The sequence below is a fragment of the Ixodes scapularis genome, unplaced genomic scaffold, assembly GCF_016920785.2.
Source record: "Ixodes scapularis isolate PalLabHiFi unplaced genomic scaffold, ASM1692078v2 PGA_scaffold9__187_contigs__length_104089568, whole genome shotgun sequence".
Classification (NCBI taxonomy): Eukaryota; Metazoa; Arthropoda; class Arachnida; order Ixodida; family Ixodidae; genus Ixodes; species Ixodes scapularis.
Window position 1 is genome coordinate 45774167 of NW_024609884.1, and position 22961 is coordinate 45797127.

Genomic DNA, 22961 nt, shown 5'->3' on the forward strand with positions numbered 1-22961 from the left:
CAGAGATCAGTGATCCGAAGCATCTTTTTGTGACCGGACACACACTAGTGCCCCTCATTCTCTGCCGCCGTACTTCTCAACGGGCAAAAGCAAAAAAAAAAAAAAAAAATTAAAAAATAATAATAAATTAATTAAAAAACAATAACCTCACCCCTTGACGAGCGTTTTTCCTGTGTGTGAAAGCACCTTTAGAGGCAGAAAAGAGAAGACAATATTTTGATCAACTAATAAAATACTCTTAGCATCGTCCTCTGCTTTCCCTTGCCATCTATTCTTGTTTTGATTTGAGAATGTTCCCCTCACTACAAAGGACTGTTAAACATTCTGCAGCAAAATAAAAATGTTTCATTCAAAACAAGATAACACATTTATTTCATAGATATCACAATGTCTACTTGAATGCTCCATGTATCCAAAGGGCAGTTCTAAACACTAAGTCAGACATGGATATTAAACAAAAAAAGTAGTACAACAAATATTTATTTAACAAATACTAGGTGTGAACATACCAGGAACATAAGCAGAAGCTTGAAACATTTGCACAGATCCAAGTCGCCAAGTGCTTCATTCAGTCACTGAGGTAAACTATGTAAGAATGAAACCTATACATACTTTTCCATTGTGCTGACGCACAGATGTTTGTGAAATTTGCAGCTTACCAAGCAACAAACCATCGTCTGCAGGATCCTAGAGGCCACTTGGTATCAAAAGAGGAACTGCACATGTTAGCATGCATGAAACACCGAAGGGTACCATCAAGAAATGCAGAAAGCAATCACTGCTTGCCATATGCTACTTCACAAGCTACACAACATGTGTGATGGTGGTACACAGATAAAGGTTGGCAAATACTGTCAACAAGCCGTTTCCACCCAGAACCTAAGAGAAAAAAAAAGGAAAGAGTTGTGCAACTATGCTAGACAGCACGTGTAGACTAGAGCTCTCAAGATTTCAGAATATCCTAGTCAAAAAATGTTAACATGAATTGTGTAAAGTTTACAATATCTACATTTGATTACTTGCTCAGGTTCAACTACCAAATGGGTCACTGTACCAGTTCTTAAGTACAAAAAAGTATAAAAAGGCAGCAAAGCACAGATCTCCCATGCATGTTTAGGTTGTGGGTGTGATAGAATTACCAAGAGAACCCTTCCCATCCAAATATTATACTAAACAATCTGTGTTACTTGTCTGCATTTATCGAAGCAGGGCATAGACTCACAAACATACAACAAAATAAAGAACTGAAGCCAACTGGAGTTAGGAAGTTAATAAACAGTGGTTAAATAATACAATACCTAGCATTATTTTGTTCAGCAAAGCTCTTTTGTGCACTCGAATTTCCATCAGGATAAAGACGTTTTCTCCCTGCTACATCAGGCAAAAAAATGAAGTGGAGGTAACCCAAGTGACAGACGAAAAAAGGAAATTATGCAAAAAGGTAACAGAGGAGGCCCTACTTTTGATCAAGTCAGAATCAGCATTCACTTCAAGATGCACACAGGGCAAAAGCATCAGCAGCCTCATAAAGCTTCTGGCACACAGACAAGTGCACAGAAAGGCTTTTAACTCTCACCTACAGGGTGGCAAAAAATATTTTTAAAAATGACAGGTTTTCTTTTATTGTAAAAATAAACTACATATGCCTCGCTGAATGCTCATTCTCCTCCCAAATGTAGCGCTAGCGGTCCGAACCAGATAGCAGAGTTTCAGACTAACTGTTATCTTATTAAAAAGTTATAGTTGATCTCCGAAAATTTCAATGGGAAAATGGCAATTGACGGAGCTCTTGAATACATGGAGATGAATATCATCAGTTACCGAAAACGGGCCACATTTTCCCATTGAAATGTTAAAAAAAAATCTATTAAAACTTGTGATTCAGATAACGGTTAGTTCTGAAATTTCAGCAACTGGTTCAGATTATTAGCACTACATTTTGGGCAGAGAGTGAGCGTTCAGTGATGCATAATTTATTTTTGCAGTGAAGAAAACACTAAATTGATTTTTGTGTATGTTTAAAAAGACTCATCTCCGTTACACCAATTTTTGGAGGCACACAGATAGAAGTGACCAAGGTGCTTGCTGGACTAGAATGCACATCACCGTAACCAAAAGCAATGTTCAACATACAGCATTCTTATCGCATGTCTTAATGCATTGAGCACACCTAAAAAAACTTGCCTCCAATAATGGCCTGTAATGTTGTCACATAATATATGTGCAGTCATAGGAGGCCTAGCCCACAGAAAAATAAAATTAGATGCTTTCAACACACAGAGATTGTTTTGCTAGACATATCTATGTGCATGTCTCAAAGGTCAAAACACAAGTGACAGAAATGAAAGGAAAGCGACGCCTCTGCATTTCTTCTATCAATTGGCATGCTAGACAACTGTTGAGCCAAACTGTTAAGCACTTCTGGAGCTGGACAATGCCCTACCAGAACTCACTTGTTCAAACCACGACTTTCACACTGAGAGAGCCCAACACAACTTTGGTTGTGAGGTTCAGTCTATCCAAAGAGTAAACCAAGGAAGCAGTTCTCTTGGAAGCCGGCTTACAGCAGGTCAAAAGTTGAGAGACATACAACATGTATGCACAGTTAATAACTGGGCAGCTATCCCATAGCACCCTTATGGCACATTCAGGAGAACTGGTACAAGCAACCAGCATATATTAATGGCTATCCTGTTTGCTTGCAAAAAAACAAACCCGAAACACCATAGCCTCAAACATGCTCATTTCTGTTGAATTTCATTCCTATTAGTAATGGACAAACGAATGACTGTTGGCAGTGAACCACCAAGCAAGATACTCCAAAACAACTGGTCTTGTCCTTGCAAACCCCAAGCTTAAAAATTAGGCCAACAAAGCCCATGTTTACGTTATGCTCTGCATTTTATGCGATGCGACCTGGATCCTAAAAAATGCCTTATTGTGAGCGTCACTCGTGTGCTGAATCCAAAGTCAGAATGTGATTAGTGCAGTTTTGAGGGCCTCAACCGAGTGCAGCGCAGTTGCAGTTGCACTCCATATATACAAAGTGAGTCGTTCACTCCCCAGTCATCTATAAAAGCTACAAAAAGGCACCGAGACATGATCACTGTGGATGAAAGTGAAGGCTTCACTTCGTTGCGGCAAAGCCCTGTTGGCACCTGACCAACAAGGATGCCGCAACCCTTCAAGGCTTGACGCAGAGCGGCGTGATAGCAATGCGCAGTCTGAACAGGTCGCACTGGGGTCCCACTAGGAAGGGCGAAGTACCTCCGGGAGCCTCGTTGAGCTCCCCGTATGGCACCAAATCGTCCAGGTTGAGCATGCGGTTCTCCTTGGTGAAGGTGAACTCCTTCTGTACCACCATGCGCACATGCTCCACGCCGTCTTGCTTACCGCTCACCAAGACACTCACCACTATGGTCGTGTCCTCGTTGAACCGGCTTGAAGTGAGAGACAGCCGCACAGTCTTTGTCCTTGACTCGGGCCCTTCGAGGGTTCCCCGCAGCGCGATAAGCAAGAACTTGTGGAACAAGACACCCTTGGGGTAGACGTCCACGGTCCATTCGAGCATTTTGTCCGACATGGCGCCCGAGAGGCTGGCTGGAGTCATGAAGATGAGCGTGTGTACCCCAAAGGTCTTCCGTCGCGTGAAATTGTCTATGCAGAGTGACGTCGACCAGGTCTCCGAAGTGTAGATTCGGGGCACAATGAGCTTTGCGTACCGGTGGCGGTAGCCATTGAGTCGTGCCCTGTTCTGGAAGTCCAGGGCGACGCCAATGCGGTCCAGAAAAAAGCCTTGAAAGCGGAGGGTGAGCGGGTGGGACATCAGCCCAGCCAGCTCAGCGATGGTCAGCATGGGGAAGCGGATGTGAGACATCACTTTGACAACGGTGTTGCCAAAGGCCTCTTCGTCACCCGACCGGGACGAGTGCGACCAGGACTCCTGCAGAAACAGCCACCTCGCGGCGAAGCTGCCGTGAGGAGCATCGGTCAGACGGGAAAAATGCCCCCTGAGAGTATGATTGTTGCCGATAACCCCATCCCAAACAAGACCTCAAGACCAGAGTGGTAACTAGTAGTGGGTATCATGCTCATCTTTCCTTTCACCCAGCCCAATACTTGATTGCACTTTGTCAAACCCTTCACAGAATAGCCCCCTCCCCACCCCTCCAGTTTTGTTTTAAGCAGACAAAAGCTGGCTCTTGACAGCATATAAGTGTCCTCAATTGTTTACCCCAAATAGAACTGCATTTGTATACATCTGTTTACACAGAAACATCACTGATTGCTTGCGAAATTCCCACCAACAGACGAACCCTCAAGTATATAGAATGCTATTTTCATATTGTTTTAGAACCTCTAGAACAGAAAAGACGATGTTTGTAGCTTAAAAAGCCAACTCCTGCAGTACTAAAAATGAGATGCGAATTCAGCTGAACATCCACCCTCCTTCCAGTAGTAATTATATCAGCTCTTTCGTCAGGTAACTGAATGACTTTTACATAGAACTAGGTCTTCACCCCAAGTTGAACACAAGGATAGCCTATAGATAGCTTGAAATTTTTTTTTAAAAATACACATAATTAACAAGATTTCTTTTAAAGGGGTAGGGAAACGAAATTCCAGCGCTCATTTTCTAGCCTGAATGTGTTGCATGTTGAACCCTAACCTCAAAAACACCAGTCTTCGGTTGAAAGGCACAAGAAAATAATTTTAAAGCTAAATAAACGATCTTTCAATGTGCACCTGGTGGATGCATCCGGAGCCTATTTGGGAGGTAGTCTAGCAACGTTGTGGAATCTGCTACGTAGTCGTGACGTACCAGATTCCTTCGGAGCAGCGCCGCCCTTTGGAATATCAACATTTTCCTTCTTAGCTTTCCTCCTCAACTCACAAGTCGCGCATTGTACCAAACGGTCCAAGAAGACAGAAAGGAAGGACTCCCCTCTTTCTCGGACCCTCGTTCCTGCAACCGGACACAGCCACTCTCCCCCTAGAACAGGGGTCTCAAACACGCGGCCCGCGCGGCATTTTTTTGTGGCCCGCGCAGCCAAGCATAAGTGAATTTTTTTTTAAAATTTAGTTTTGGTTTTTTTAATGATGTTTTCACCTTCGCTCCCCCCGAGTGTGTAAAAAGCTTGCTAGAATAAAAAATCCAAGCTGTTCTACTTTGACCATATACCAGGATACATGACGCAAACGTAGAGCGCAGTGTCATGCAATAGCGTCTGTGGAAGAGAGAGGGCCGCTTTTTGTTAAAAATAGGTAGTCGGACCGGACGCAGTAGCCGAGGCGTCGGCAAAGGGCTTCCAAGAGTCCTTGGCGCAGAGCGTCGAAGCGTAGCCTCGCACAATCCTGGTCCACACCTCCACACATGCGGATGGCGTATCTGGGGCAACTAATCTACCCCTCCATTCCACCCCACCTTCTTCCTATACTCCGTTCACTCCTAAGCTGACAGTGCGGTGGAAGCTGCACGCTCGCTGGACCACTCAACTGTCGGCCTTGAACCATGTGACCACTCCCCTCTCCCCGCACTCCTGCGCGTTGAGCGAAGTCAGGCAATAAGATTGGTCCTGCAAACACGTAGCCTCCAGCGCACTGTCAGCTTAGGGGTGAACGGAGTATAACCTCGTCAAAGCGTTGGGCTCTCCCATCCTCCCTTTTGTGTTCATTGTCACTTCCTTATCCTTTGCACCCAAGTTTATCTCAGTCGAAACTGGTGGATTTCATCATTGTATGCTTCCCTTCAAGTTCTTGGAAAAGCATTTTACCCTCAATGCGGTAACCCCCTCTCCAAGCCCACAGTGATTTTCAGTTGACGGTGGCGTTGTGCACCCGAGATTTGCTCTGATCAGCACAGGTTGTTGCATTCTCTTTCAACGATTCAGTCTTGCGACGTCAACTCTCAAACAGACATCTCGATGTCGTTCTCCAAGCCGTCTGCAAAACGCAAAGTTGAAGACGAGAAGCGGCTCCTTCAAGAGCGATGGGAACTATCCTATTTCTTCACGGAATCGCGAGACAAGGTGGTGTGTTTAATTTGTCATCAGACTGTAGCTGTGCCAAAGGATTATAATGTGCGATGTAACTTCATATCATGCATCAAGAGAAGTATGAGGCCCTCACCGGAAAGATTCGCGAGAACACGGTGTTCCAACTCAAGGCGTCGCTGGGAAAACAGCAAGACCTCTTCCAAAAGGCGGTCAAAACAAGCGACGAAACGGTGAGAGCTAGTTTTATTGTTTCCGAGCTTATCGCCAAATCGTCCAAGCCATTTACTGATGGCCTGTTCATAAAAAAGTGTCTGCTTGAGGTTGCTAACGCTGTCTGTCCCAGCATGAAAAAGACATTTGAAAAGATAAGCCTTTCCCCAAACACAGTGGCAGAAAGAATTAATGAGCTCAGTGAAAACGTCAAGAAAGAATTATTTACCCGATGCAACGGCTTCAACGCATTCTCAATCGCCGTCGACGAGAGCACTGATATTACTGACAACGCTCAGTGCACCATTTTTGTAAGGGGCGTCACAGAAGAACTCTTGTACCTAGTGCCAATGAAAGGAACAACCACAGGTGCTGATATTGTTTCTGCCCTCAAACGAGTGGTTGATCGTGCTGGGCTGCCATGGGAGAAGTTGGTGTGCCTGGCAACCGACGGCACACCGTCAATTGTGGGAAAGAAAAGCGGCCTTGTCGGACGATTGAGGACGAAACTCACTGGACTGGATATCAGCAAGCGGTTTGCAGCAGTCCACTGCATTTTACACCAAGAGGCACTCTGCAGCAAGTCATTGCAGATGAAAGGAGTCATGGACATTGTGTTTGGTGAAGTAAACTTCATTCGCTCCAGGGCGTTAAACCATCGACAGTTTGTATCTCTGTTGGAGATGGTTGGCAGCGAGCATAGCGAAATTTTGTACCACACAGAGGTACGGTGGCTGAGTCGTGGGAAAGTTCTAAAGAGGTTTTTTGATCTTCGACACGAGATTGATACTTTTTTGAAAAGCAAAAACAAGGCCGTCGCTGAACTGTCAGACACCAGCTGGCTTTGCTCCCTCGCATTCCTCACGGATATCACTGAGTACCTGAACCGTCTAAATGGGAAACTTCAGGGGAAGGACAAACTTATTACGACAATGTATGATGACATCCAGACATTTCAATCGAAGTTACAACTCTGGGAGCGCCAAATGAGGCTGCTCAAACTCGACCATTTCCCGACGCTCCAGTCACTGCACGCGAGCCAAGAATCGTGCGACAGCTTTTCGGACCTCCTGCGTGATCTCCAACAAGAATTTCAAGAACGGTTCCAGGACGTGAGCAGCCTGTCAAGAGAATTTAAACTTTTTTCTTTGCCCTTCTCAGTGCGAGTGGACGACGTTGCACCTGAACTACAGATGGAACTGCTTGAACTGCAAGCGAACACTGTACTCAAGAAGAAGTTTGGGGACGTCGGAATCCTGAAGTTTTACAAGTTTCTCGACGAGGCAAACTTTCCCTCGCTGCGCCAACAAGCAGTAAGGATAATCGCCATGTTCGGGAGCACGTACTTGTGCGAGCAACTGTTTTCCTTGCTAAAGGCAAACAAGTCGACACTTCGGTCAAGGTTGACCGACGAACATCTGCGATTGATCATGAGGATCGTCTCCGCACAAGGGTTAAAGGCAGACATTGATTTTCTCGTCGCCGCTAAGCGTTGTCAGGTGTCAAGCCAGCGTTCATAGAATTATAGCTCTCATATTTGTGGTTCACATGAATAAATATATCTTGGCTTTCACAAATTGTTTTGGACATTATCTTTGTAATACTGCGAATTGCAACATAATTTACGCAGGTAAACTTTTGCGGCAATGAGTTGTAGCATGGTTGGTGCAGATTTCGACTGTTGTCGAAAGCGGTGATAGTATCTGGCATGAACCCCGTGTTGGTCAAAATCAGAAAATGGACATCACACACTTCCGAATGGCGACAATTGCAATTGCAAATCCAACCCCCCCCCACCTCCCCCCCCGCTCCCGACGTGCCGGCCCTTGCGAACCTAGGATTTCTGGATGCGGCCCGGCTCCTAACGTGAGTTTGAGACCCCTGCCCTAGAAGATTAGCCCGTCGCTCAAAACTCGAACAAAAGTTGCTTTCCCCACCCCGTTCAGCCCTAAGGTGACAGTGCTGTGGAAGCTATGCGCTCCTTGGGCCAGCCCACGGTGTGGGCCAGCCACACGCTCGTCACCCCACGGGTACTTCGAATGGCTCGGTTGTAACGCGCTGACGCTATTGACACAACCACAACGCTGACAACGCCACCAAGGGCAAAGCTCATAACCACACCTGCCTTGCTACTCCACGAATGCGGGGAATCTTTTCTTTCTGTTTTTGTTTGCGCCGGATATCCCATGACGCATCGCGCTCTCCGTTCGCTTCTCTTCGAGCGCTTGCTCGAGCGCACCGTTTGGAACGAAAAATATAGCCAGTCGTTCAAAATACAAACGTGCGATTATCATTTACGGTTATTATCCGTCATGCTTGACTCATTTCCGAACAAAATTTAAATATTTCAATTTTTGTTTCCGTACCCCTTTAAGGAAAAAGTGAAATTGTAATGGCACTAAACTGAGCTTCTGTGCTATACAGAAGCTCAGTTTAGTGCCATTACAATTTCACTTTTTGTTGCCATAAGCAATGTAAATTGAATGCCAGTGTCGTCAATTATCATTGCCGCTATGAATTCTGGCACGTTTTAAGCTAGCAATGCAACTCGGCCATCAACTTCCAACAACAGTAGAATGTGTAGTTTCTTGCACATGAGATTTTGCCTCTGTAAAACTGGAATCCTGCTCACTAAAAGCTGGAATGCAGACGTGCATTACATTACATGTGGGGTCACCTAGTTTCTGTATGCAACTGTTTACTGTTTAGGCAAGGGGTCTCCAAACCCTGGCCCACAGGCCAAACCCAGCCAGCGGGGGTCTCCCGACTGGCCTGTAGCTAGCTGTGGTCCTTCCCATGAACCCCGACCCACTATCCGCTTCCAGCAAGCCTGCTGCTACGTAAAGGAACTGCGCCGCAAATGTAAACGAAGATACCAGAAAAAAGTTGAGAAAACTGCCCATCGTAAGGCGTATCCTCTCGTCATATTTATTGGACACTGTCATCACCAGCACCACCATTATTAGTCCCCTGTTTGATATCTGTGCAACTAGAAATATAAAATTCCTTTGCGTTCCTATGTATACATTGTGCTTAAGGTTCTGTGTCGTATCTATTGGATATTGTCAGCATCAGTTCTATCATAAAAGTTCCTCTGCACTTTAATTTATGCCTGCGGGTATTGCCCCCCCCCCCCCCCATTTTAACATAAATTATACATATTCATCAACCTTTTTCTTTTTAATTTTTACTCTAAATTTTAGTTTTATATTTATATGCTTATCTGGGATAATTCATGTAGTTTTTCTCAATTACATTTATTATTTATTTCCGGAACTCGAGACAGCGACAGATCCCGATCCGGCCACTTAGCCAAAAAGTTTGGATACCCCTGGTCTAGGTGACAACCTAAGACGGCAAATCTGAAGCCCTCTGAAACTGTGGAGCCCCAGTTATACTAAAAGACAATGGGAGGAAAGGATCTGTGATTGTTACACACATGTGCAATACAAAAATAATACCAGTACCCTAGAGAGACAAAAAAAATATTTTTTTTGTTTCATAGTTAACAAAGAGTAGAGTAGTTTTACCGCATTTACTTCATTTCCACTGAACTCACAAGATTTTATTCGGCAGAGATTTGACAGAATATTTTACTATACAACGAAAAATAAGCATCCCTCACTTGAAAAGTTGAAACTCGCTGGCCACAACCAGGTCGGATCGACGCAGAAAAGAGATGAGGACGTCAAGCTCAATGTTTCCGAAGTCTTCCATCTGGGCCACAAGCTCGAAATTCCATGCAATGAAATTGCTGAAGGACGTCTGCACTGATGCAGAGTCACAGTTGAGTGTGTAGCAAAACCAGGACACCTACGAAGGAGAGTAAGGAGGAGTTAAGTGAGCACATAAATGGAAACAAATGCATGGGGATTTGGTGCCCTGCTTTGTGGTTGCAAGTCTGCAGTCACCAATTCATTAGCAACAGATATCATGTGTGACTTGGTCCTTGAGATGGAAGGAGAGAGAGAGAGAGAGAAGTCATAACTATAGTCAGTGACAGGCTAAAGGCGCGTTCCCACCAGTGATGCAATCTAGTCACGCGATAACTTTCATCGCAAAAGCGACCATCGCAGGCAAAAAGTGACGCGATTTGAGCAGTTGCTACTCGACCCGACTTTTTTGCCATGCGATCTAGTCGCGGAGCGGCTGAGCCAATCAACGGCGTTCGAAGCGAGAGTTTCCGAGAAACGACTCGCCAACGAAGGCGTTGGACTCGCTCATCGCACACGCCAGTGTGACCATATAATTTTTTTGCGATGCCACTTTAGTGGAGCAATGCTGGAGAGGAGGTGACCTCCTCTCCAGCGATCGCTCTGCTAAAGTGGAAAGAGGTGCTTCCCCTGAACCCTTCACCTGTGATCAACTATAGTTTTACACATGACTTCACCTGGCTAAGTACAGTTGATGTTTACGTGCACCAGAAGTGAAGTGTTAAGCTCCTACATATTTTTCCAAATTGAGCAACGATCTCTCAGCATTGACTTTCATGGTAGCACTTGGCATATTTATGATTGATCTACAGCTCACATTTTAAGAACTGTGTTCCATATACATATAAGGGCTGTAAAAGAGCTCTGTTTGTAAACTTGACATTCTAGTGATAGCTAGACTTCTCTTGCCCTCATAACCAGGGGCTACACCAGAGCCGATCCCTCCACTGGCTTCTTCCCCATCACCTGCCTAAAAGTGGGTAACACTGTCTTAATTAGACTTTAGGTTATAGCTTCATACACAAGTATTGCAAGCCCTGGTAATTACTGAACTTAAAGGGGCCATGAAATGAATTCAGATCGTGTTTCTACTAATCGCATATTGTTTAGTGTGCCAAAAGAAAAAGGGTAGAAAGTCAAAAGCATGCTTTTCGGTACGAAAATTTGAAAATATAGCACACTATTATGTACCTCGTCCAAAAGCTGTACGCCTTTTCACTGTGATACATTTGCGGTACCCAAAGCACATCATCTGGCCCCAGTTCATGCATTTAACACAAGCACTGTGTTGCATCACTGTATTATCTCATTATACTTTGTTCAGCCCTAAGCTGACAGTGCGGCGGGAGCAATGCGCTTGCCGGGCCAATCAGCTGCCTCCCTTTCATCACCTGACTCTATTTTCTGGGCGTGGGTATGCGCGAGGGAGCGTGATCATGTGGCAAAAGATAGAAGTGTGACTGGCCCAATGAGCACGTAGCTTCCACAGCACTGTCACTTAGGGGTGAACGGAGAATAGTTGCACGTAATACTGCAGAAGCCACTGGCAGGAAAGGGGGGAAAGCAACTTGTGTCTGAATTGTGAGCAACAGGTTGATCTTCAAGAGGGAGAATGGCGACGTGCGGGTACACAAAGGAAGCTTCGAGCAGAGGGAAGTTCCTACTTTCCCTCCTCCTAAACTGCTAGCGGTATACTTTTGCCCCTGTGCCTTTGGTAATGCTGCACAATTTGTGAGCTGAGGAGGAGAGCTAAAAAGGGAGAAGTTGGAAAATCATTTCATGGCCACTTTCAAATGGGCTGAGTCACAATAGGAACTGTAAACCATAAAACAAAACTACCTCAACGGTACTCATAAGAGCAAGCAACGTCTCATTCTCAAGACATCCGTAGCTCGAAGAGGCTCTAGGAACAAAACATGACTGACCAGCTGGTTGTGGTGGGCAGCAGTCACAATGTGTTGTGCCATGTAGCTGATGCAGAGGTGCATTAGGTCCTTGACATTGTACTTGTCTGCCAGAGCTACCAGAGGCAGCACACGTGCATGGTCAACACGCGTCCGTCCGGTGTACAAGTAACCCAGGAAGTCACCGAACACTGCTTCACAAGGAGGCTCTTCCTTGAGCTCGATGTGCGACATCTGGCTTGAACGCCACTTGGGATCCATCAGCATCACCTAGAAATAAAATAATTGCTTGGATGCCAATCCTATTTCGTCAGTGAAACCTCGGAACCAAGCAGTGGCCTGTTTTATGAGCAAACTGTACTTGAAAAAAACAAAACATGTGTGGGTCTTTCAAAGACGTTTAGGTATATGTCTCTGCCATAGGCGTGCACAGCAGGGGGGCCAAGCATACTATGCCCCCCCCCCTGATGACTCTGGAGGGGCACAAATTCAGTAAGGTTATATTTTTGTTGTGTTGCACAACAAAAATGGGACCTCACTGAATTTGCGCCCCTCCAGAGTCATCAGGGGGGGGCATAGTATGCTTGGCCCCTCTCGATGTGCACGCCTGTGGTCTCTACGCAGAATCGTTTTTTTCTTGTAGCCTAACGTATTATCCCGAAAGATAGTCCACCCCCCAAGGAGGCCATATGAGGTGGAAATGAGGGGTGGGCTAACTTTTGTTGCAACTTCATTCCTCATTCACTCCTGCCTACGTCAACCTCCCTTGAGTGAACAACGAGAATTATATTATTGAAAGAAAAATAAATAACTTTGTTTATTAAATTGCCTTGAAAGTTACCAAAGGAACACACTACTGTCGTCCAAACTCATTGCCTACGTTATGGCATAAATCGGCTGAAACCCAGATAACTAGATAATGTGATTTCTAAAAGGCGAAATATTGTTTGGAATTTTTTCAAGAGGAAACTGGAAAGAAAGCAATGGTCGGCTGTCTTTCGGGATATCTCTCGGTATATTATGGTAGTAATATTACAACCAACACACTCCAGGTGTTCTTATCTAAAAAGAAGGAGAATGTGTTTTTGTTAGCTTTTAATTCCTAAAGGAATGAACATGATGTAAAACAAACATTGGAAAGTAACCCCAGCGACTTTCGACAATGTGGCCCATTTCCTAGACAAACAGTAAGACCCCAAGCTTTTTTTTCCTCGTCAATGCCTGCAATACGAGTGTGACACTCCGAAAATCAAGTTCTTCACATTACAGAGGCACATAGACTGCACGACAGACTTCCAACACAAGCATGTAGGAAACTGTGCAGTCGGATGTAACACATCTTCCTGTAGCTGTGCGCAAATGTACGCTTTGTACGCGGTTTACCTAGAACATTCTGCATTACTTTGAGGACAAAAAGGATGAAATGACGGCGAGAATAAGTCTCGCTTGAACAAACATATATTACCTGAAAAACGTCGCTGGAAGCGCAGAGGATCAATCGGTGGGCCGCATACTGTTTTCCTCCGACCTCAAGGGTAATGTCACTCAGGAGATGTTCGGCGTACAACCCGGCTATCTTCTCCAGCACAGTTGCAGAGTTGTCAAATTGTTGTTCGTGATCCTTAGTGCAAGCACTCCGATTTTCAGTGGTCATTTTGCACGACTGCTTTCGTCTACCTACCTACACACAGCTCAGAACTAGAAATGGGATTGAGAAGGGCGCGCAAACAAAAACTTATTATCAGCGAAACACGGCGCGAGAAGTAGCAGAACGCGTTGGTTCCACATGCTTCTACACGCGAGAGCAGAGATTCGATTTAAGAACAGGGGCACGAAACGCAGACTTATACGGAAGGAGTTAATGTCGAGTTTGCGTGAGGACCGTCAAGGGTGCGACTTCGTTCGCAGTGTCTGATTGCCCTGGCCAATGTCTACGGGATCGATGCTAACGTCACCAACGCGCAAATGCGTTTGCCGCGGGAATTCGCAACAACAGTACAATCGACTATCCACATTTATAACATTAGTAATAATACTGCGCTGCGCCAGCAGTGATTCTGCCCAATAACTTCAGCAGCAACTGTGGTGGTCGTCAATCTGGTATTGGCTTGGTTCGGCTCTTTGACTATGACCTCAAATACAAAGTGGATTGGTAAATACTAAGTAGAGAACAGCGGTGTTTTAATTGTAAGTTAAAATAAAGGTATAATTTGCTTCTTACAAAATAGACGTAAGGTGCGTTTCGAGAGCGCACCTCACGCACTTTATTGCATATGTTCAAACCAGTCTTAGGATATTTTATCAAAATCTTCCAATTGACGCTGCTAATTAGTGATAAGTGCCATTTATCCTCGCCAATAAAAACACCTAATATTAATTGGTCAGCTTTCTAGATTATTTTTATTTTTTCATAAGCTGATCCTTAGCCAATCCAAAGTGCCACAGGCCACGGACTCCGGAGTGGACCGAGTGGGAGAGCCGGAGGAAAGCCAGAACCGAGAACCCAGAGAGGCCGGAGGCTCTTTTCTCTTATCTAGTGCATAAATTTCCGCAACAATTTCCACGACCTGTGTTATTGCTTCAACTCTGCTCAGGTATTTAAATTTTTTTATTATTATTATTCCAAGTAAAAATATTACGGTGCAGACTTTGCCTTCTAATAATCGTGCAGTGCAGTGTCCGTGTAATACAAGCAATACAAGCTCGCGTCATGGGCGTGTGGGCGTGAACAGCCCAGCCGCCCTAAGTTTTTCTTTAATTTCCTGAGTCCTCGGAATTTAGGTAATGAACAAATAACCCGAATGGCTTCAGAACCCAATGGCTCCTTCAGCCTAATGATCTCGTTCAGCATAAAGAAGTCGTTATCAGACTTGTGTAAGTGAGGCAGAGTGTGGAAGTTCCAAGCGATAGGACAGTAATGCTACAGTTGAAAACGAGCGTGTTGGTTAATAGATACAAAACTTGAAAGTATAAAACAGTGCAGTAATGCTGTACTAGCGGTTTTACATGCTCGCCTATACATCTCATTTCAGGTCTGTCGGAAGAAGAAAATGAGGCTCATTCATTTTGCGAAGTTGAAGCAGTCTAGAGTGCAGAGCCTTGCTGTTTTTAACAGACTAGTTGCCAGGCCAAGTTCCCTCAGCAGCTGCTCGTTGTCAAGTAAAACAACTTCAGACTTTCCACCTCCATTTGTTCCAGTGTTCGGAAAGATACAAGACCACCTGGACAATGTTGCTGTGGTGGATGTCTTGGGAACGCACTCTTATTCTCAATTACTAAAGTTTAGCCAAACGATTCAGAGCAAACTCAATCAGATAATAAACCCCCGAGAACAGACGCGAATATCGTTTCTGTGTCCCAGTGATGTTCGCTATGTTGCTGCTCAATGGGCCTGCTGGCTCGGTGGCAACGTGGCAGTTCCCTTGTACCACCAGCATCCCGACTCATTGTTGGAGTACTACATCAAAGACTCACAGACCACAGTCTTGTTGACTACCAAGGAATACAGGGACAGGATCGAGCAGCTTGGGAAAAACCTTAGCTTGCCCACTGTGGTGGTTGATGGTCCAATGGATAAAGAAGTGGATGCATTTGAAGAAAAGGACTGGGTAAGTGCCCTTTCCAAAGAATAGCATTTTATTATGGACTTCCCCTAAGCACACCTGTGGGAAGCTGCTCCTTTATGTGCCACGATTTGTATTTTCCTTCTCTCGACTTCTCTCTTAATCCTGGGCAAGTGCTGAAGTTGCTTTTAAATTTCTAACACACGGTGTTTTATAAAATATGGGACCGAACATTCGCTATAGTCGGCTACTCTTACAGTTCAGGAGAAGCTCTTCTACCCTCTTCCCACTTTAGCAAAGGGAATGCCGGAGAGGAGGTTGCATTCTCTCCAACGTTCACTCTGCTGAAGTGGAAAGGGGCGACCAGAGCTTCCCCAAAAATATTAAGTCACCATTGACTGTAGGTCAGAACCTTTTCCTTAATTTTGTAGGCCAATTAGCTTTGACCAATCTGGATTAGTTTGTGTAGTAATTCCCAAGATAAAAAAAATAATAATGAAAATGTAACTGTACATTACAATTTCCACTCCTAGCAGTTGCAGTGCAGATGGGTGTCACACTGGCATGCTTGTGTAAATTAATGTAATTTCTACTGCATGTTGCACATTAAGACCTCAGGTTGGTCTAAGCCAGGGGTCTCCAAACCCCGCCCGGCCCGCGGGCCAGACCCGGCTTACGGAAGTCTTCCAACCAGCCCGCTTCCAGCAGACCCGCTGCAACCGACAAAAAAATGTGTGCCTAAAAAAAATGGCACGCATAATGTTCAGTCATGGCAAGGAAACCCTGTTACAAAGCAGCTTCTCTTATTCTTTCTGATATCTTCTTTTGCGCTCCAAATGGACAAAAGAAGATATCAGAAAGAATAAGAGAAGCTGTTTTGTAACAGGGTTTCCTTGCCATGACTGAACATTGTCATCACCATTAGTCCCCGGCTTCATGTTTGTGCAACTACGGTATATTAAAATTCTCTTCTGTTCTCACATACATTGGGCTTGGTGTCCTCTGTCACAAATATTTCATATTGCCAGCTTTAGGTTTATCATTTTATGAGTGTTTACAGTAGTTGTGTAATGTTATAGTTAGCTTAATATGAAATTTCAGATTGAAGTAGTATATGTACTCGTCCACCTTAGAGTTATTAAATTCTTGCTTTAATATTCATTTTTGTATTTAAACGCTTATCCAGGTTTATTTATTTAGTTCTTTCTCTTTTATAATTAGTGTCCTTTCTCGACCCTCGAGGCTATGACAGGTACCTAATCTGGCCCCTTAGCCAAAAAGTTTGGATATCTCGGGCCTAAGCTAATTGTGCAGCAGCAGGCACACAAGTTACCATATTTCAGGGTCGACTAACTCCCAAGGTAAAACTGGCAGTTGAGCCAGCCTAGAGATTTCATGTGTCTGTAGTATATTATTAATTAAACAAAAAAGGCAGTGACCTAAGAACTGAAGGGTAACAGCAAGGTGGGTGTATCATTTAAACTCCTGAAAATAAGATCTGACAAGATTTGAAATAATCCACCAGAAATGCACTTCTACTGAAAGTGTTATGCATATTTAATTTATATATTTTATTTATACATACCCTCAAGGGCATAAGCAAGAATACCAATGAGTTCCAAGACTTCAGAAGAGGAAACAGGTGTTAAGAAGTTGCAAAGTGAGGCATTCAGCGTCAGAATTTGTACTGCGCAAAGAGTATTCTGAAATTGTTTCGTAGCCTCAGAAAAAAAGGCTCTTGCTTGAAATTGCTTTCTTGAGAGATCTTGCTCCTAGTAGGATCTGACCTTTGAAGTATGCCATAACTTGCCTTCATTACTGGGCATCTCTTATTGCATTGTAGTCAATCAGGCATATGGCTACAAATTTAATTGAAATACAGTAGCATGACCCTCATATCCTGTAACCTTGCAGTTTGTAGGGAGCATCGCATTTAACTGTATCAAAATATATCTGGGAATCCTGAAAACGTCTTACAGCTGAAAGATGATTCTCAAAGTTACAAATTCCTTTATCATTTATATTTGACAGTAGCAGCTCCATGGACCTCTTTTCTATGAAAATCGTATTGCTGCTGTACAGTAACAAATTCCTTTCTTTGAGGAGTTACTTAAACGTTCACAACCTGTTTAAAATTCTGGAAAATAAAGTGCATACTGAAATTAACCTGTACTTGTTTAGGCGATCGAGAGGCCACTTTTATGTATGACCGACTCTGGCGAGTTCCATACTCTCGGACCTCATTTGATGCTGCGAGTGATTGAAGGCTGGGTGTTGAAAGGCCTTACACTCGAATGCTCTTGCTGTTCAGGACATGCTGAAGGGCGAGGACGCCCTTATGATGTACACGAGTGGAACAACGGGGCCTCCCAAGGGTGTGGTGCTCTCCTTCGGCAACATTCACTTTCAAGTGTCCCAGATTCGGAAAGCCTGGGAGTGGGTGCCCGGAGATGTTCTGCTGCATGCTCTGCCTTTACACCACACGCACGGCATCATTAGCGGCTTACTGTCGCCTCTTTACTCGAGGGCTACGTGCTTGATGCTGCCCAAGTTTGATGCTGCGGAGGTACTGGCAACCAGCTACTTGCAACATGTCCTGTAGGGCACCTACTGGTTACCTTGATTTTTTCTTTCTTGGTGATCAGTCTTGGCTTCAAATTTGGAAAATTGGAGCTGGGGACTTCTCTGATTGGAGGATTCTTGAAATTCGCCAAGCTGTCAAGCACTTTTCCCCAATTAGATAAGAGTAGCATATAAATCCAGATATGCTTAGACATGCGTTATAAAAGTAAACATTTGGTGGAAATTGGTTTACTTTACTTCCACGATCAATGTTAGTGGTTGCATCAACTGTCCATCAGACGCACTTTTTTGCCATCTGCAAAGCTGGAGTACACTTGCTTTTCTTTTTTTTCCATATCTAACAGATTTTTTTACTAAACAAGTGCCAGAAAGGAATAAGGCTAGGTGACTGACTTTGTGACATACCTAGCAGATGCTCAGCCATAAATTGAAAGGAAGTGGAGTTGTCAAAACCTTCCACAGAAATTTCTTATATGTGTCTGTATTGTGAAGCCCCAAGTAATGCAGCAGTTTTGTGAGATATTATATTGTTTGTTGTTTGTGCTATGATGCATTACACTTGTGTAGCTTGCAGTTTCTTCTATTACACTATGACTTATCTGTCCAAAGAGAACACACAAACTTCCTCAATTTCCTTTTCTTCGTTGACACCAGGTATGGAAACACCTTCTGCATCTTGACAAAAGCAAGCCACCAGTGTCCATATTCATGGCTGTGCCAACAATGTATGTGAAATTGATAGAACACTATGAACAGCACTTGAGAAGGAACAAGGAGACAGTGCCTGAAGTAGTCAAGAAGGTATTTGCGGAAAATATTCGGTAAGACGTACCAAAAGAGCATTTTAGCTTTAGCTTGCTTTTACCCCGGGACGGTTCATGCTTGAAAACTTTTTGCCAGATTTGTGATCAGTGGATCAGCCTCCCTGCCTCAACCAATATTTGAGAAATTTGAAGAAATCACTGGCATGACCATCTTGGAGAGGTATGGCATGACAGAGGTCGGTGTACCACTCTCGAACCCACTGCATGGAAAAAGGTATCCAGGTACTCCACCCTTTCTCAAGCCAAACTTGCACTCTGCACTCTTTGTCCACATTTTCACTTCCATGTAGGGCTGATATACTATACCTTCAATTAATGCTTTCCCCCTGCTTTCATTGCTTTTTTGGTAGATTTCTCTGTAGAGGGGGTGGCATCAGTGTCGCAAGATTCGTCTTAGGCATGCCTTCGTTTCTTTGTGCAGGCTGCGTAGGCTATCCAACGGCAGGGGTTGAAGTCTGCATTGCTGATCTGGATCCCAGCTCCGACGTGGGCTACAACCCCTTGGTTATCGGCACTGCTGAAGGCAGTCAATTTCTTCAAGGACCAGATCGCACTAGTGGAGAGCTGCTCATCAGGGGAAGAAATGTGTTCAAGTATTACTGGAATAAGCCACAAGTTACAAAGGACTCTTTCACCAAAGATGGGTGGTTCAAAACTGGTACGCTGAAATTTGTGATAAGCGATAAACATACTAGGGAGCATCACAAAATTACATGATAGGTAGTTTGTAGGTACGCTGTTTCATGATTACTACTGGGATAATCTGCTGTTAGCCTCCTTGCAGTACCGGTAGTTCTGGCTTGTGCTACTCACTGCAGATGTTCTTGACAAAAATGGTTGCTTCCTAGTTTGTTCCCGACTGCCTGAGCTGTATACGCTGCCAGCGGAGCACAGATGGTGACATTATCACATTTATGTTGATCATGACTTTATCAACGAGTAACTCGGGAGCCTGAATGCTCCCAAATTAACATTCAAAATGATGACAGTCTTCTGGGGTCTACAATACTGGACAGTTAGTCCCACTGCTCTTTGGCGTGGACACAGTGGCGCTCACTGAAACATTAATGTAGTGGTCTTTTGATTACAGGCTGAACATTCTGCAATGCAATTTTTGGTTTCATTTTAAGCAGTGACAGAGTGCAGGCGAGCTGGTAATCAATCGACATCTTCAGTGATAAATAGTATCCGAAAGACTGAGAGAGTTGAATAAAATTGTCAAAAAATAAGGTTGAACTGCTGCAAAATTATCGCATTGAATCGCTGCAAAATTAACAAAAATCTGATTTCTAAATATTTTTCCAAACGGGTTTGCACTCAGCCTGCATATGAAGTAAGAAGTTGCCATGTAAAACTTTGGTATGGTCCCAAGGTTTACATGGTAGTTCTGTCAAGACTTTTTTGCACCTCCTTGCATGAACACTCCCACATAAACCTTGAATGACTTTTAGAATTTAATACTGAAAAATCATTGTGATGGCCCCCTGCCTCCGATTCCTATCTACAATATTAATGGAACACTTATCGCAATGAGGAGAAGCCAGACACGAGCCGTGTTCCAACTTATCCTGTGACAACTGCTTGCACCTGGCATTCAGCTGTACTGTAGCCCACCAGTTCTTTAGCATCTCCCTGCCAGTCTGCTTTGCAGAATACGCAACTGCATCCACCACATACTGGGACAGCAGTCGTGTGTCATTTGCACGCAACTTGCACACACCATCCGCACCACCTTTTTCAGGTGATAGTGCCTCCTGCATCGAAGGAGTGTACAAGATCCTGGGCCGAACGTCTGCAGACATCATCAAGACGGGCGGCTACAAAGTGAGCGCTCTCGAGGTGGAGAGGCACCTCCTGGCCCACCCAGACATCCTCGAGTGCACCGTGGTGGGTGCCCCAGACGACACCTGGGGGGAGCGGGTGGCTGCTGTGGTGGTACTCAAAGAGCCCTCCACTACACTAGAGTTAGCCCCACTGCGTGCCTGGTGCAAGGAACGCATGGCACCCTACTGCGTACCCAGCTTGCTGCTCTGCGTGCCAGCCCTCGAACGCAACTTTCTCGGCAAGGTGAACAAAAAGGAGCTAGTCAAGAAGACCTGGCCTGCACCACAAAACTAGGGCTTTAGTACTGGGACGGCCCACTTCTGTTAGATGGCACATCGGTAAACCGCTGGCGTACAAATAACATCTTTATTTGGGACGATAGAAACTAGTGCGAGCATGTCGAGAGTTGTACGTGGGCGATTGGTATTGGGCGGCGTGTGCAAACTACAGGCGGTGTTTCTCTAGCTATCATTTGTGACGTCGCGGGTATGACAAACTGGGACAGACCGCGTAGCTCTTGGATCCTTTGGCTTGTCAACTCGCTTCATGCGCTGTTTGGGTAACGCGCAGCAAAGCCTGTTTCATGCATTGTGTTTATTTGGTAAAGTGATACTTGTACAGTACAATCCACTTATAACGATAATGAGAAAACCCGGAAATTCAATCGTTATAACCAATTATTGTTGTATCTGGGCTAGACTGAGCGTTTCTAGTCTAAAAGCGATAGAAACGGATCGTTATAAGCATGATATCATTATGAGCGGATTACACTCTAGTAGGATATTTTGCCAAAACTTGAAACCACGGCACACATAGTCGCGCTAACATACACCTTTGGCGCTGAGGTGTCGAAGTGCTTGGATGGTGGTGTGCTGTTCTCTACCCCATGCTGTACAAAAAGCTGGATGATGAAAATAGAATATTCAGCGCATTACCCCACTACAGCATCTACCACGGCAAATAGGGAGTATTTTCTATAACGATTGAGACAAAATAAAACTGAGAAAGGAATGCCTCATCAAATTGAAAATAACAAAGCGAAATTTGAGAACCTCTCGTGTGTTCAGTAAGCACTTAAGTGAAAGCGACTCCATGTACTATCCTGTTGGTTCTCAAGGAGGGCGCTCGGGAGGTGGCGCCACCAAAACATCTTGTCGCCAATAAGGTTATGGTGTCAGAGTATACTATTTTTGTAACCAAGGGTATAGTATTAAATGAGAAAGCATGTCCTTTTTTTTTATTGCAATGGAGATGCAAAACTTGTTTGTATTGCTTTTTTTTTTTTTTTTTTTTTTTTTTTTTTTTTTTTTTGTGTGAATGATTTTGGTCATTTCTTTGTGTTACTTTGCCAAACGTATTTCGATTATAATTGACTTTAATGCATTCCTAGGAGATTGTTTGCGAAAATAGTGATTACATTGATTTATTTACTGTAGTAGCGACGGTATTTTTGATCTACAAATTTCTTCTCAAAAAACAACAAAGGTTCTCATGTTCATTACATTTCCATGCAGAACTGTGCTGCCCACCTAAATAAATAAATTTTAGGGCGAGAAAACTATTTTTCTCGCCCTAAAGCAAAACTGCTGGGCCGATTTGAATAAAGTTTATTCTCTCTTTCAACAAGTGTGGTCACTGTTTCAAAACTAAATCTTGCCTCCAATTTATTAGCTTTTTCCAAGAGTGCCAGAACTGACCAGAGGCATGCTGCTGCTTTGAACGTGCCACCCGAGCTCAAATGCTCAAGCCGAAGTGGGATAAGTTGGCTTGTAGCCTGGATTTTTTTTAATCTAGTCTGGACATTTTAGAACATACTAATACTAGCCTTCTTTTGGCTGATGAAACAATGTGAGGATGGATGGTAATCAGCCGTGCCAGTGGCATTCAGTTCAGTGAATGTTTTGTCCAATTGTTTCATCAACAGCTCAGATTAGCTTTTTTCTGCAATAACCTGCACGAGACTGTTGCTGCAACACTCTGTACAAGTCGGACAGGTGGATTAACATTTTTTTTAATCAACAGCCGCAGACTGTTGCTGCACAGCGGCGTGAATGGAGGCGGAGGGATGGGTTAATGCGCACCCCAGTTATACATGCGTGAGTAAATGTCTCTGCAGCGTGCAATTTGCGTAACGAGTGTCGAAACGATTGTGTCCACGAAACGAGTTTCAACGAAATGATGGGGACCCGTTAACACGCACCCCAGTGATACAAGCAAGTCAAAATGTTCCTACAGCGTGCGATTCACATGACGAAACGTAATTCCATGAAACGAGTTCGACGAAACTATGGAGACCCGTACGGAAAAAACCTTTCAACGTCCGAAATCAGCTAGATTCAATGCC

General features: G+C 44.3%; 2 protein-coding genes across 2 annotated transcripts; one reads left to right on the plus strand and one right to left on the minus strand.

Annotated features, from left to right (window-relative positions):
* Positions 1–349: 349 nt before the first annotated feature.
* Positions 350–14098, minus strand: LOC8043063 (BTB/POZ domain-containing protein 17). The gene is made up of 4 exons (XM_029988342.4): positions 13289–14098; positions 11845–12093; positions 9832–10019; positions 350–3971 (listed from the first exon to the last, which is right to left on the minus strand). The coding sequence occupies exons 1-4, from the start codon at positions 13475–13477 to the stop codon at positions 3185–3187; spliced, it is 1413 nt and encodes a 470-aa protein (XP_029844202.2). The 5' UTR covers positions 13478–14098; the 3' UTR covers positions 350–3184.
* Positions 14099–14261: 163 nt separating this feature from the next.
* Positions 14262–22240, plus strand: LOC8043062 (malonate--CoA ligase ACSF3, mitochondrial). Its single transcript, XM_029988341.4, has 7 exons — positions 14262–14417; positions 14856–15431; positions 17698–17952; positions 18624–18790; positions 18870–19015; positions 19215–19451; positions 20535–22240. Exons 2-7 carry the CDS (start codon positions 14874–14876, stop codon positions 20909–20911), a joined length of 1740 nt encoding a protein of 579 aa, XP_029844201.1. The 5' UTR covers positions 14262–14417; positions 14856–14873; the 3' UTR covers positions 20912–22240.
* Positions 22241–22961: the final 721 nt, after the last annotated feature.

Coding starts and splice junctions, on each gene's coding strand:
- LOC8043062 (XM_029988341.4), top strand. CDS start 14,874: ATGAGGCTCATTCATTTTGCGAAGTTGAAGCAGTCTAGAGTGCAGAGC. Junction 17,953..18,623: donor CCAAGTTTGATGCTGCGGAG/GTACTGGCAACC, acceptor CGTTGACACCAG/GTATGGAAACACCTTCTGCA. Junction 18,791..18,869: donor GTATTTGCGGAAAATATTCG/GTAAGACGTACC, acceptor ACTTTTTGCCAG/ATTTGTGATCAGTGGATCAG.
- LOC8043063 (XM_029988342.4), bottom strand. CDS start 13,477: ATGACCACTGAAAATCGGAGTGCTTGCACTAAGGATCACGAACAACAA. Junction 12,094..13,288: donor CTTCCAGCGACGTTTTTCAG/GTAATATATGTT, acceptor TTTTATTTCTAG/GTGATGCTGATGGATCCCAA. Junction 3,972..9,831: donor AGCGAGTTTCAACTTTTCAA/GTGAGGGATGCT, acceptor TCCTCACGGCAG/CTTCGCCGCGAGGTGGCTGT.